Below are 15,066 nucleotides of genomic sequence, written 5' to 3' on the forward strand. Positions count from 1 at the left end.
ATATGCTGGACTTGTCTTACCGGGGAAATGCGCGTTCTGGTACGCAGACGCGCTTTGTGAAATGTGAGCGGGGGGGGGGTGTTTCTCGCAACTCTCGAGTCTCGCAAACTCTTGCCTTCGGGAAGTTTCGGGAACTTTGAAGGCACGAGGATGTGCCGTTCCCTTTCATTGATACTTTCATTGAAGAAAAATGAGGCCGAAAGGAAAAAGCCCAAGTGCCTCCAGTGCCGTCTGTGAGGTGCGTCGTGAGAAATGTATTACCAAGTGATGGGGTAGGAGCAGACCCAGTCTTCACCCTTCAGTTTCGGGGAAACCTCCTACAAACATGCCTAAGCCATGGCCTGTTTAACTGGACTTACTCACACTGTATACTGTACCTAATGAGGTCATGCCTGGCCACGATTTCTTTTTTTTATAAATATGTCATTCCCCAGCATTGAGCTAAATTGTACAGTTTAAACAATAAGCAACCCTAGGCAGTAATTGATAGAAGTAAGCACACAGAAATTGTAGTATTTCCTGACTAATGATTTGATGAACACTGCTGAAGTAATCCGGTTCAAGGATTTAAATTTGAATGTGCTTAGAACAACTGTAACTGGGCAATTGAGGGGAAAAAAAACTAAAGTACAAATCCGGGGTCTTTTTTCAAGTGATGTAAGTTCAGAGCTTTGCAGTCCTGCTGAGAAGTAGCTACCATCAGCTGATATACTTCAGAGAAAAAATATTTTAAGAGCATGCGAGTAAGAAAACTTTGAATTTCTAGTTAAAGAACCAAACAATAACGGATACTAATTTAATTCTGGTAGCCCATCTTTTTTTTACAAGCTTGATAAAACCATTTATTCAATTTATTGAAGAGTTCAATGTTATAGAGACTGTTGCAGAAACCAGGCTGCTTGTGTGGTTACACAAGAATAAGATCATCAGAACACTCAAGTTCCCATTTGAAATGTTATATTAAATGCTATAGTAGGAGTTTTTTAAATGTGGGAAACTGTAGCACTGCAGTCCAGTGGTTTCAGTTTTTAGGTATATTTTCAAAAAGAAGAATTTTATAAACGGGCTATTCGTTAAACAAATTTAAACAGTCCATGATAGCATTCTACAAGAGTGTATGGGTTAGTTGTTCGGGCTCTGAGCTCAAGACCGGAGTTCAGACGCTGTGTGGGACACCGCTGTTCTGTCCTTGAGCAGGATCAGTAAGGGGTTTGATGTATAAACAGGTCTCTGAGTTATTATTATTATTGGAAATGAGAGTTTGTTCTTAATTAATGTACCCAGTTCAATAAAATATTGTTTTAAAAAAGCCACCTTTTAGTGATGAGTTTTAGAGTTCTGAGCAAAGATCAATTAACAGTCTTGAAAAACAATTGTCCGACACATGGAAAAACTCATCTTGAAAGTGGAACGGAAAAAATAAACTTTTGGGAAAAAATACTCTACGGGCCCTGATAATGTACCCTTAAGGAAAGCTGGCCATTGACATTTACTTCTGTTGATTAAAGGAACACCTGTCCTTAAAGAAGTACATCGTGGACATCGTGACCGACAGCTCTGTCGCCGTGGAGACGGTGAAAGACGGGGAGGAGAAGCAGAAGGCGAGGAAGAAAGCGAAGAAGCTTCGAGCTCGGATGAGCTCCAGGTAATCCAGCCATCTTTCTTCCAGGGGCATTACTCTTCACGGGAAGAAACCTAATGCGCCGAAACACAACAAGCGCGGCTTTTATGAGTAACAAGCGAATGGAAAGCAAAAAGTTATGTGCTTCATGGCTGTCTTAAGCATAACACTGATGAGCCTAATTTATAGCCACTTTCTGTGATTGGGGAAGAAAACTGGAAATCGATCTGAAGCCCCTGCTTTCACCTGTTAAGAGCTTTTCTCATAATTGGCTGCCAGAGTGCTGCCAAAACTGCAGCATCCTCCAGTGTACAATAGTATGTTAAAGTATGTGTAAACCATGCCTATTTTTCTTCTCCGGGCTATTGATTTTTAAATGAAGTATCAAAGAAAATCAATAGTAATCAACAAATAGAAGGCAACGCGCTTCAGTGTCAGATCCCAGGGCTGGGCTTAATCAATTTTGTTGCCTGTCACAACAAGGGGGTGGCGGGGGGGGGGTGGTGGTGGTGGCTGAAGAAGTCGCGAAATGGAAAGTGTGTTGTCGGATGAGCCGTTTGTCATTGGGCGTTAAAGAGGAAGCAGGGAGGAATGACACGGGCTTGTCCGAGCTCGTCTCACTGCGGGCCGCCCTGGTTCACCTTGTGACTGAGGTGTCACCGGCTGTAGTTATTTTCATTGGAAGACATTACCGCATCCTAAGGTTCTGGATCATGTTGCCTCGAGTCGGGCAGAATCAAAGGCACTTGTCTAACATGTTTAATGAATCTTTAACTGAACTGTGAAACATACAGTCTACCTGACATTGCTTTTCAACACCAAGCGATCTATCAGTGCCGCGGGATTAATGCCTGCGTGCTTGCCAGAATGTTTTATACCCAAGACGGAGATTTCTTCTCCGCTGGGTGCATTTTTCACTGTTTTTCCTGCCATTTTGAAGACTCAAACAATAGTATTTCTGATTTGAATTGTATGTGGTTTTGTGCCGTAGCCAATCACTCACTGTTATAATCTGCAATGTCTCCGTGTCATAGCCTCCCTGCAGCCATGTGAGGCTTCACGGTTAATCTTAATGTGTTCTCTTGTGCTCATGTGGGGGATTGTAAAGAGCACAAACTTTCCCAATAAAACACATCTCAAATCTCTTTGGTGGCCCGTCACAAATATGAACACAGTCATGAAATTTCAAGGCAGTCTTAATCTGAGAATTTTGTGGGGTTTTGGGGATTGTTTTTCATTATAAATCGCATTTATCTGTGTTGAAGATTATTCCGGCGCGTGTTTGTGAAGTACCTGCTTACGTGGAGCTCTACAATCAAACCCCAGCGCACACGTGTTTCTGGGAGGAAGTACTGCCGGTGCAAATCTGTGACAGTGACGCCAGTTAGTCAGGGTGCGAAGAATAGGTTTCATTTCTCTCATTGGATTTTAAATAGGCAGCATGTTTGAAAAATAAAAACTGAAGTCAGTAGTTCCAAATTCACCAGATGGCCAACTCCAAATGAGAGGATGGATCTGATTATCATTTGAAAATAGCCCTGTATAAACGCAAGAATCTCGGCTAGGGGGGGAAACTTGTTGAGCACATGATACCATGGAGGTGCTGTGAGTGGAAAAACATGACTTACCTGCCTGAACTGCCGTATCCTGTCTGTTCTGATCAAGTGCCTTGAGGTCCCATCGGCACAGGGGAATTACGTGCATTTGTATTGTGGTTTGAGCTTTCGGGAGCATCGCCTTAGTATCCGACCTTTAATGTGAAGCACAGTGGCCTTTCTGCATCCCAGCAGCCGGAATGGTGTCGGACAGGAACTGTTACTCTGCCAAAGCTCCCTCTTCTTCCAGTCTGCTTTGCTCGGATCCAAGTGACGACGTCGGAAGGATCTGTTCCCAGTCACTCCCAGCCCCTCACCAAGCTGCGATAAGCACTTAATACCTACTGTAAAAGGCTTTGAGGGGTCATAAATGTAAGAGATCCTCAAGCCAGTGGTGTCATAAATGAGCTGCCTTCTTTGCAGTGCTGGCTTAGATCTGAATGGTCAGACCTACATACAGACACTGTCAGAACTCTGGATCCAGATCTTTTTATTGACATTATTAATGCTCTGTGTTCTTGGCAGTGTCTTTTTTTTGTTTTCAGGTGGGGGGGAAAAAGTGTCGTTTTTCAAGTGTGGATGATCCCTTAAGCTGAAAAGTTTCATTTTGCATGTATCCCTCCCCCCCCCCCACCTCCATTCCCCTTCGATGCGTGACATGTGGGTTTGTGCAGTGCATGTCTAACTCGGCTCCGGGGAACAGAGTCTGCAGTGTTTGGCTTGACTTCGGAAAGAGACGCACTTACAAAGGGAGCTCTGTTGGTGGAGCGAAAAAGGCGATCGCAGACACTCACCGTCCCTGAGTGAACGTGGCTTCTTGTAAACCGGAGAAGTGGGGGGGGGAGGAAGCAGTGGTCATGTGATCTGTTCCTTACAGTATTTCGATAAATTGAACCGGACAAAGAATGGGAAAGTGTCGTAGTCCTTGCTCTCATACCAAATGATCCAGCTCGCAAACCTGACACCACAGATCCTGTAACTGTTGGGGTAGAGCATTCCTGTGCTTAGTCTAAGCCAGATCAGCGGTGTGCCAACAAGCCGGTCATCAGTGCTCTGGAAAATATAGTAGAAAGCTTTGTTAAGATCTGTTTTGGTTGTTAGTAGTGGCCTTGTCTTTTGTTGGATAAGTGCAGTTCTCTCTTGCTTTAAATGGTGATGCGCTGTTTCAGGTTTTCAGCCACATGCCTTCTTTCTAACTAAAGAAGTTTTGAGTCTCCCTCCACAATTCAAGACAGGCCATGTCCTGTAATCTTACCAAAAAAAGTCTGGCGAGACTAGCTTTTTGACCAGGTCTGTGGGCATGGTGTGAACATTTTGACCCACAGTTGTAGCCACCACCTGCAAGAATATTTGTGAGAAGTCCAGCAGCCGTAATTTAATTGCCTTTTATTCTGTGCTTGGTTGATAGCTCTTGAGTACTGATTACAAGTGTTCACGGTACCTTTAAAGTAGATATATGTGTACTGTCATTTTCATGTAAGCAACTTTATAAATACATATCCTACCAGGCACATTTTTATGGTATGAGCTGTCTGTATGCACTGCCAGTAAAGGTGAATGGAGGGACAGCTCATGATGAATTGATTATTAGTTCTGCATTGTAGCTTTTGTGTTTTTTTTTCTTAAACTGATTACTAATATTTATAACCCTACCCCATTTAACTCAGACTGCTGTAGCAGATAATATATTGCTTAGCAATTGCTCCCCATTTAACCTCTAGGAGTGTAAACCTGTCACAGCAGAATAGTGTAATATCTACACTGATGAGGAGGCAGGATATTGTCAAAGCCCCATGTGAAAACTGAACAGATTTGTCTGCTTTTTCTTGCTTTTATCGACTTGATTAATATGTTCAAATGCACCCTTACTTGAAAATTCAGTGATGCATATTTCTAATGTTGGTATACTTCAGAAATGAACTATTTTTCAAATGCCAAGAACGTTCTTTCATAGAGTACAGTAGGTCCTTGTGTTGTGATCTGTTCTTTTCCCTTTGTCTGAGGGCATTAGCTTCAGTTTGGATTCTCGGGGAGCAAAGTAAAGCTGGCAGAAGATGATGCCACTTTTCAAGGAACATTGGCTAGGAAATGTTTCAGGAGACCAGGAGTCCTGTTTTCAAGCCACTTTTCAGCATCAAAACCACTCTGATTGTTTTCATGATGTCACGAGGACAGTAGCACCTAATAAAACCCATTAACTCGCATAATTCATGAATTTCATCAAAAACAAGACTGTGGAAACAAGGTAGCGAACAGATCATTTCGTACTGAAGTATTTTAGCAATTAGTTCTAGATGTTTAAGTATCTGTAAAGATTAGTATTCAGATGTTTTGGAAGCACACTGTAGAATACTGAATACTATAGCAACAATGGGAAAAAATATTTTAATATCATAATAATTCTTAGTATCAGTTGTTTTTATCAACCCCTTTAATCTTTAAAGATGATCATCTTTGAATGCAAGGGATAGCCCCTGAATGATTTTAGCTCTGTTAGTACTAAACTGTACACATAACATTTCATTAGACAAAAAGTTGCCAAGTATTTTATTCTGCACCTGTGTGATCTGCTATTTACCTGGACGTGTCCTTCTATCGGTACACACAATGGAACAGATTGTGTCTTGAGTTATTTTTAAAGATCTCATCATGAAAGCAAGAACTATTAGAAGTGGCTTTGATTTGATTTTGCCCCCATTGTGTTTTTAGAATCGATGGCAGCAACACAATTTTAAAGGATAACGGGCTAATGAATGGTACAGAGGCAAAAACCGTTAGCAGCCGAGAAGCAGAAGTTTGAATCACTAGATCGTGCACTTGTGAATGATGGTATCGGCTCTGCATGAGCCAATTGAAAATATATTTTGCCCTGGTTGGAGGTTTGCAGCAAGTGTTCCCCAGTCTCCTCCGTGTGACTTGCAGGGCCTTAAAACCCAGTCTGCTGCAACAAAGTATTGAGCTTGAACATGGTGTAATTTTCCCAACATAAGAAAAATTACAAATGAGAGGAGGCCATCAACTCGGCCCATCCTGCTTCTTTGGTAGTTTAAGAGAATGTGGAATTTCACCCAGCCATTTGTTGAAGGAGCCCAGAGTTTGGGCATCAACCACAGGACTGGAAATCCCATTCCCGACACACTCTACTATAAACGTTTTGTGTAAAGGAGTATTCTTATGAGGGGTCATAAATGTAAGAGCCAGTGGTCGGGAACACTGGTGTGTGGAAATGATCCATACAATTTCCATACAAAGGTATATAGAAAGGGATGAGCTTTTGTCATAAATGAGCTGCCTTCTTTGCAGTGCTGCCTTAGATCTGAACGGTCAGACCTACATACAGACACTGTCAGAACTCTGGATCCAGATCTTTTTATTGACGTTATTAATGCGCTGTGTTCTTGGCAGTGTCTTTTCTTTGTTTTCAGGTGGGGGGAAAAGTGTTGTTTTTCAAGCGTGGATGATCCTTAAGCTAAAAGGTTTCATTTTGCATGTATCCCTCCCCCCCCCAGGGGTTTTCACTTTTCTATTGGTAGCCCCAGAATCCTAGAGCCTGAGAAGAGCTCAGTTTTATTCCCTGATTTTCGAAACCTCATCTTTGGTTGTCTTTAGCGTCCAAACATACACCTAATTTGTATAGGATTGTTTTTGTGCCAACTCTGTTATCACATATTCTGGAAAGGAGCTGAGGGACCACCTTGAGTGGATTTGATGGGATCTGTGAGTATAATGCCACATCTGTGTTCCTTTACAGGTCTTGTGGTGTAAAGCGAAAGTGATTTCCTGTTCCCTTGCGTGATCTGGTGGGGCTCAGCTTCTGCACATGTGCAGCAGTAATTAAAGCCTGCTATGGTGCCCGGAGCCTCCCTGTTATTGAATTACAGTTCATTTGCTCAGCAAATTGATTTCTAAATACCATCCCCGCTGTTATGGGGATGGTGTCTCTCCCTACCCTAAGAAGCCCGACCAAAGCAAGGTTTTTCATTCAGAAACTGTTCATTTGACTCGTTTTGGGAGGGCCACTGATAAATAATTAAAATGTCTGAATAGGCGGGAAAAGCGATGAAAGGCAATATAGACTGGTGGTCTAATCTGTTTAACGTAAATTTTTCAATTCAGCAGTTAGCTTTGCAAGCTAAAAGGGAGAAAAGTGGACAGCTTTTTCAAAGACATCCAATACCAGAGTAAAGTATTTCAAAGTAATAGATATATATTTCTTGCATGTATTTCTTGCATGTTGCATGTATATTTCTTGTAACGTTTCATTTTAGTCGTGCATTTTCATTTAAAGTGCAGCTAGTCCAGAGGAGTTCATGGATCTGCAGTACCTGGCCCCAGAACTCATTCACAACAATTGCACATCTGGAAATAATGCAGTTAAAATCTTAGGTCTTACTTCACACTCAACTACTGCGGCCTTTAAAGTTTTGTTTTTATTGCATCAAGTTATTAATAAATTTATGAGACAAACTATTATTGCACTTGCCATTCATATCTGTACTCTTTTCAGGGGTAAAATAATGCACCCCATGTGAATCGCCAATATAGCCTCATTCATGCGGAGTTTTATGGGAATCAACATACCTAAGTATTAATAATTACAGGCTACAAAGTAAGGTAACTGTTCCCAGCAGCAATAAAATATTGCTCATCAGAACTCAAGTTATTTTTGTTCTACTGTGTTGCCACTTCTCCTGAGGGTTTTTGGCACAGGGCTAGTATTCTGTCTGGTTTTCTTCCCCCCAAACAGATAAAGAAATACAGTAATTGTCGGTTTCCAGTTTTGCTCTAGTTTTTCCAGTTCCATTTTTTTTTTTGCGATACACCATTAAAATATGCTGTCTTTAGATTATTGCTTAGTGGTGCCCCATCTCTTCTATTAACCTCCACTACGGGGGCTCTGCTGGCATCAGGCCAGTTTCCCAGTGCCGACGGGAGGCAGCGAAGGGAGGTCTTGCAGAGAGTGATAGACAGCTGAAGGCTTCCACCTGTTGGTCCCAGGCATGTTGGAGCCTCTGGAGTGGTCCTGTCTCAGCTCCTCCGCAGCGCTGGCCCTCCGCCAGCACAAACAGACGTCCTCCAATGAGCGTCTGAACAGGTCCGCTCAGTCAAGGGTTTTCACTAAGGAGCGGGCGAGAAACATGCCCCGCTCTCTCTCATGAACACTTCCAAACCGCGGCCGCGCGACGTCACCCGCTGAAGTTTTGACAGCCGTTCTCTGCCGTTGAACCAGGAAGAGCCTGAGTCACTCGAGTGGGAAAATGTTTGAGGAACTGTGGAGCGCCCATCGAAACTGCTGGAGTGCCACAGATGCTTTGTTTAGGTTCATTTCTTATTTTATCCCCGATCAAGTTGTAGTTTATCTCATTTTTAAAAAGAAATGTTTTTGTGTTCCCCTTTAATCTTTATAGTTTAGAAATTTGAGGCCACGCCATTGATTAGGCCCAGTTGTATAGTTCAATGGGAGCATTCTCCTGCAAAGAGATTTTCAGAGTAGTGCAGATACTTCCAATACAGGTGAGCCCACTTCCAGTGAATGAGTTTCTTTTTAAGTTAGGTTAAAACAGTTAGTCTTCCTTTAAATATCTGAAGAATACATTTGACCCTAGGAAACTAATGCGTTTGGAATTCATGTCAACACTTCTTAGAAATGGGATGTACTTTAGTTGAATATTTTTATGATTATTAATGATTTATTCCATTAAGTCCTACCAAAACAATTTGATACTCCCTTTTTGTATTTTAAAATCATGCCATGATGTGACGGCGAAATATATATTTTTTGTTCTGTCTTGTCTCTTAATATTATTGACAGGAAGAATTGTGTTTCATGTTTATAAATACATTTATGGAACCGATAATGAAACATTTCAGCATGGAATAAACCTTTACCTGTTCCTTTACAGCCTACGCTTGCTGATGCAACTACCTGCTTGAACTTCTAAATACATTTATTCCTGGTTTTAGTATTACTTTATAGTGTTGTTTGGTTTAAGAGATTAATCAATCTTATTAATCAATTAAGAAATTGATTGATTGTCCTTTTTTTTTCTTTAAAATGTAATTGTATATTTCTTTAATCATCTCTGGATATTACAAGGTTAAACTGAAAAGCAGCCAACATGCGAAAGCAAGCTTGTTCTGTTTCCACAAACCAGATCACGGAAATATTTGCATATTTGATGACAAATTGGAGAATCACAAGCTGATGAATGGAAACCTCAGTGGTAGTTTTGGGTTTAACAGCAGGACATTGTACTGCAAAATTTCAGGATGACTTGGTCAGAGTGGAATCTTGCAGGTAAAATTAAAGTGGTGTATACTGATAATACTTGAAAAATTATTTAATAACCCAATACAACCAAGTTGAAAGGTGTTCTTCAATTTATCAAATTAAATAATAGCTCTATTAATTATGTTATAATTAAATATATGAATTCTATTATAGTAAAACTTTATATTATAGATTCAATATATTAAAGTATATAAATATTTTAAGATAATAAATAATAAAATATTCTAATAAGATAAAATAGCCCTGTTATTTGTGTTTTCCAATACCTTAAAGTTGGGGGATTAGATGACATGTGAATGGCCATTGGCAGTTTGTGATTTGAGTGGGTATTTCGGTAACTTCTTTTGGGCAGCAAAGTTGTCTTTTGGATCCTCAGTAGTGCCTTTTTGGCTGGTAGGTATTTCTTGGCCTGTAATAAAGATGGGGATGTACAGTGGCATATAAGTTAGCTTATTATATAGGGGAATCCTTCTTTGGGGAGTTAGCATGGTCTTCCCTCATTCATGTGGGTTTTTTTTTATCCCAGATCCTCTGTGTTTTTTCCACCTCCAAAGAAATACTAGCTTGATTAATTGGTGTCTCTAAATTGTTCCTTTCTCTTGGCCCTGCAAACCCATGCAGGCCAAGAGCTGTCACCTGCTCTCAGTGCTGCCTTATGCCCAGTGCTTTTGGGATGGCTTTCAGGCTACCGTCACTCTCTTCTGGACAAGGAGCTTTCAGATAATGGGTGGTTGGCTATAATGGGGGTGACTAAAGAAACAAAGAACTCTATAATTTCACAGTAAGCTATGCAAAAGATGCAAAATGTCTGTGTAAAAATCTAACCTTATACCACTCATTAATCCCACAACACAGTGATGTGCGTTCTTGTTCTATGCAAATTGAATTGCAGCATTAGGAAGGAATTTAGTAATTTCTTTATTTCATGTATCTAATTTCATGGAGTAAGGAGATTACGGGTTCAGCTATGTATTTCAGTTTTTGTTCAGTGCTTTATATACTCTGTTATTTTTCGTTTCCTATTTCATCTGTCTAACCTTGTGCATCGTGTCACTAGTCCAAAGGAAACTCATTCATTGACCAAAAAAATGAATTCAGACAGACGGGGGTTAGTTTTCTGGGAATATATTACAGCGTAACCTCTCATCTTCCTGAAACCTTTTCGGTTTATCTCCTGGTTGCTGACAGTAAATCCTTCGACTGTCTGGCAGGATTTCATTGACTGTTCTTATCAGCTATCCTGGGGCCCAGTAAAAGACAGCTCCCTACTCAACCCCTTGAGAAAGCAGCCGCCTCTTGCCATACTCTGGCTCAAGTGCTAATTGTTATTACAAGGCCAGGGTTTTTATCAGGACATTTAGGCTTACAACAACAATATGTCAGAAGACACTGTTAAATGATGAGAATGTTGTAATTGAGCAACTTCCAAGGTCTCTTTCCTCGTTATTTTATTTTATTCCTGTTGTCAGAAGAATGCCCTGGTTGTTGTTACTGACCGCATCTCCCACTGATCTCGTTTTCATTTGGTGTAATAACTTGTCATCACCAGCAGAAGCACAGAAAGTGCATCAGACAGGGCCTGCTTCCATCAACACCTGTTTTCCTGAAGCTGGGATTAGACTGCCCTGCAGAGTCCGGACCGGAATACACTGAAGAGCAAAACTTGCCCTTCATGTGGTTTGTTAGCTTTCTGTGCACTTCTTTCCAAGTAGCCCGAAAGAAAAGAGGTCTGTAGTACAAGCTGGAAGGCAGAGACAGGAAAAATAAACAGAAGTGTCAGGCTTTGTTTGGCTTAATGACCTTTTCCTGTCCCCAGTGTTTTCTTATCTTCTCAACAGTCTTGTTATCAAGAATGGGGGGGGGGGGGTGTTTTTTCTCCCTTGGATATGAAGTAACTGTTTTTCTTCATCTCCAGGGGAAAAGAGTATGAGACCTCTCTGGAAGCAAAGGCTCACATCCCTGACTCTCCATACAAAGCCAAGTAAGTAATCAAGACTGCAGGCTTACCTTTGTGCTTCACCACCTAAAACTAGAGGCGGACATTTATAAAGGTTACTTAGGTTGCTCTAGGCCCACATAGTCCTTCAGTAGGCCATGATTTATAATGTACATTAAATGCTTTTTACAGAGCTTGGCCTCATTAAAGTAAGGAGCCTTGGCATAGTAAAAAAATTAAGAAACACTAGTTGCCAAATCTGGGCCACACAAATATACTCTTAGCCTCATGCATCTGAACGCCCTAATGCATTTGGTCGTGTAGGATAATATGAGTGTGGTAGCTCCATAAGACAACTGGAGAATTCCATGTGTCTAGAAAACTCATTTTAATGTGGCATGGGGCTGTTATTTATATGTTGTTTTTGCTCCTTGTTATACCAGGAGCATATTTGTATGTTTTAATTTTGCTTTTGATGCTTGCACATTGTCATTCACAAAGGACATTGACGTACCCAGGTCACATGTGGGGCTGTGTGAATTGCTTCAGCTGACTGCTGCAGTCTTCTGCCCCAGAGAGACAACGTTTCTGTTGGGTGTGATTGCCAGGGAGACCGGGCAGGACTGTGAATTTGTGACTCAATCATTTTGTTAAAAGGCGCAACTTGTTTGTGAGAAATATCCTTTCATTGGCTCCTCAGGCTCCAGCGACTGGTGAAGGACTTGGTGAAACAACTCCAGGGGCAGGACAGTGGTCAGTGGCCGAGCAACAAGGTGTCGGGCCTGGACAGGACTCTGGGCGAGACCTCCCGCATCTTGGAGAAACAGGTAACCTGACTCCATCAGCTCTGTACTCCTCACAGACAACCTGAGGTACACACCCAGTGCTGCGATAGAGGTTCATTGCTGGAGCATAACAAGGGTTCTTAAAAATTACAGTGAAAAAGAACAAAAGTCCAACATAGAGGTTGAAAGGATATTTTTAGGATTTCTTTTATTCCAGTTCTCTTCTGTTTTGCAAAGTAATGCAAGCAATTTTAGCAGTGAAGAAGCCAAGATGGCTTTGATTTTTTCCCCTAATTAAGTAATTACACTTCTGCTTTTGTTTCGTGTCTTAATGCATACAGCAGCTGTGATGATTCTGTCTTTTCAAGTCCGTTCATTCCTTTTCATCATTTCCTGTACTACAGAGACTGAGCACAACTAGTGCTTTTCAAGCTGTAATACAGCTCACATCTCAGTCCCTGTCTGCTGAGATGAGTTTATGGTACTGAAATCCCCACTCATCCCTGAAACATATTTTCATCTCCTAATGAACCCATTTCCCAGCACCTTTCAAGAAATGTGGCTAGTATTCACTAAAGTCTTTCTCTACCAGACTGTTCCTATTGAAGGCCAGATCTGGTAGTCATTGTCAAAAAAAATAGATGTTACTGATATAAAAGATCTCTGGCCCCACTTAATTGTTCGGGAAATGCCGAATAAGGTACAACAAATGTACTGATCTTCTCATATATGTTAATTTAAACAGTAGCAGGTTTTATTTAAAGAACATTAATATGGCTCTTCAACAAGGACTTTATATTATAATCCATTTTGAATTATCAGACATCAGAAAATGATCTCGGCACAACTGAATCTGTGGAACACCAGTGGATGCCTTGCTTACATGATCTTGATTTTCTCTAACCTTTCAACATTACAAATTATGTGTTTGCTTAGAAAATGCCCTTAAGAATGCATTTTAGTAATAGTACAATATACAATCTTAACTTGTTGATGCAGCTTTTTTTTAGAAGCAAACAAAAATTAAGGGAGTCTTGTGATTTTTCCAACTTAGTAAAAGCATTGTATAGTAAATACACCATTGACTATATTATCTAGTGAAGAGCAAAATAATAAAATGTCCGATCATATGCAACTATATCGAACACCCATTTCATTTCAGGTCATCTCCTGACCGGTAATCAGAAATGGCCCAAGTGTTTATTTCATACGGTCAGTTGAATAGGTAGGAGTAAAAAAATGACTTGATTCACTGTGGTTTGCTGAGCTACCTCTAAAATGTCTGGAGCCATCAGTAGTAAATGGAATACCCAGACTAATTTGGACATCGACCAAAATAAGAAAGAAATAATAGCATGCCCAACTGAGCTTCTTATCTGTTGCTCACGAACCTTTACAGAGAGAAGGAGCTGCAGCTTTGAGCTTGCGTCCGGTCACCTGTTGACAGTGCATGTCATTGTATGACATTTACACAAACTGCCAGGGAAATCATTTCTTCAAAATGTGAAACATCTCAAAGTCTCATTTTTCAAGGCCCCTGAATGTGATTTTTTTTTCTTATTTCCTGCCCCCTAATGGCAGGAGCAATTTAAAAAAAACCCACAGCAAGTCTCGTGTTGTAGAACAATGTGGAACAAGTAAGTCATCCTCGGACATTCCCTGGAAGGTGCCCTGCTTATTTGTCACAAGCTGATTTTTTAATTGAAATTTGAAATGTATTTTGACATAACGGTTAGAATGCTAGAACTATAAGCTAATTGTCCATACAAATTCAATTTGGCTGGATACCACTTTGGATTATTCACTCTGCCCTCTTGATGTCATCAACAAAGATATTCAGCATTTCTTCTGCACCTTCTTCTGTTACTCAGATGTCACTGTTGAGGTCTGCAGGAATGCAACACACTCAACTTTCTCATTGAAAAGTTACAGCCTCCACCAACTGCACTGGGGAAATAAACAGAGGATTTTGACCAAACATGTTTCTTAGTGAACAGTACTTCTTACTAATTATTGAACAGTAAGACTACTGCTTGTAGCATGCATAAGGTTTATAATTATAAGAACCATATATACATGTATGAAATATACAAATCTACTGTATGTCAAATATTGTATGTATGGATTCTGTTTCAGAAGTCAGATGATATAGAACATCTAATAAAATAATTAAAACGTTGTCTCTTCCCCATAAAAAGAGAACTGGTACAGTGTCTTCCTAAATCCTAAGCATATCCCGTTGCAGGTGATTATTTTATGTAACAAAGACAACGAATAACAAATATTGTCAGAACTGAAAAGTCTCAGCTTGTTTTAAAAATGAAGATCACGGTTATTGGGAAATGGCAGTGTCTTTTAAGGCAAAGATGCTGTTGTAGTGATATTAAGAAGACTGACTAATTCTGTGAATCAGGAGAGCAACAAGCAGCCATGTTATTGTCTTAGAAAACCCTTTGTTAAATGGTATCATAGTCCTAAGCAGCTAATTATAGAATTGAGTGCTAAAAGTACAGTATTAATGACTAGAGGGAAATTAGCTTTAAACAAATAAGCAAGTACAGCTGTTGTTCAGACTTCCAGCTCCCTTTGCACATTATGTTTAGCAAGAGGCCATTTACCCTGTCACTGGTGAAGTCTCATTACTCCCAGCATGTCCTGATCAATAAGGTCAGGGAAGACTGATTCGAGCAGCTGTCACAGTGTTTATGAAGAGGAAAATATACAGTCGCTTCTAGTGGCGAGCTGTAATTCTCCTGCTAACTCGCGGGTCAAGAAATCAGAAGACACATCTCGCATGTTGGAGGGCGGAGGATGGAAAGATGATGGTGCCAATCATT

The 15,066-nt window shown here is 40.6% G+C and overlaps 1 protein-coding gene across 5 annotated transcripts in view; it reads left to right on the forward strand.

Annotated features, from left to right (window-relative positions):
* Positions 1-15,066, forward strand: part of scaper (S-phase cyclin A-associated protein in the ER) — a 129,627-nt gene that overhangs the window by 52,212 nt on the left and 62,349 nt on the right. For all 5 annotated transcript variants that reach the window (XM_088641542.1, XM_088641541.1, XM_088641543.1 and 2 more), the window contains 3 exons: positions 1,509-1,645; positions 11,424-11,489; positions 12,145-12,271. In XM_088641542.1, coding sequence (XP_088497668.1) covers positions 1,509-1,645; positions 11,424-11,489; positions 12,145-12,271 — 330 coding nt within the window. The remainder of the gene's footprint in view (positions 1-1,508; positions 1,646-11,423; positions 11,490-12,144; positions 12,272-15,066) is intronic.

This window comes from Lepisosteus platostomus, chromosome 7, assembly GCF_059453375.1.
Source record: "Lepisosteus platostomus isolate fLepPlt1 chromosome 7, fLepPlt1.hap1, whole genome shotgun sequence".
In the NCBI taxonomy this organism is placed as follows: Eukaryota; Metazoa; Chordata; class Actinopteri; order Semionotiformes; family Lepisosteidae; genus Lepisosteus; species Lepisosteus platostomus.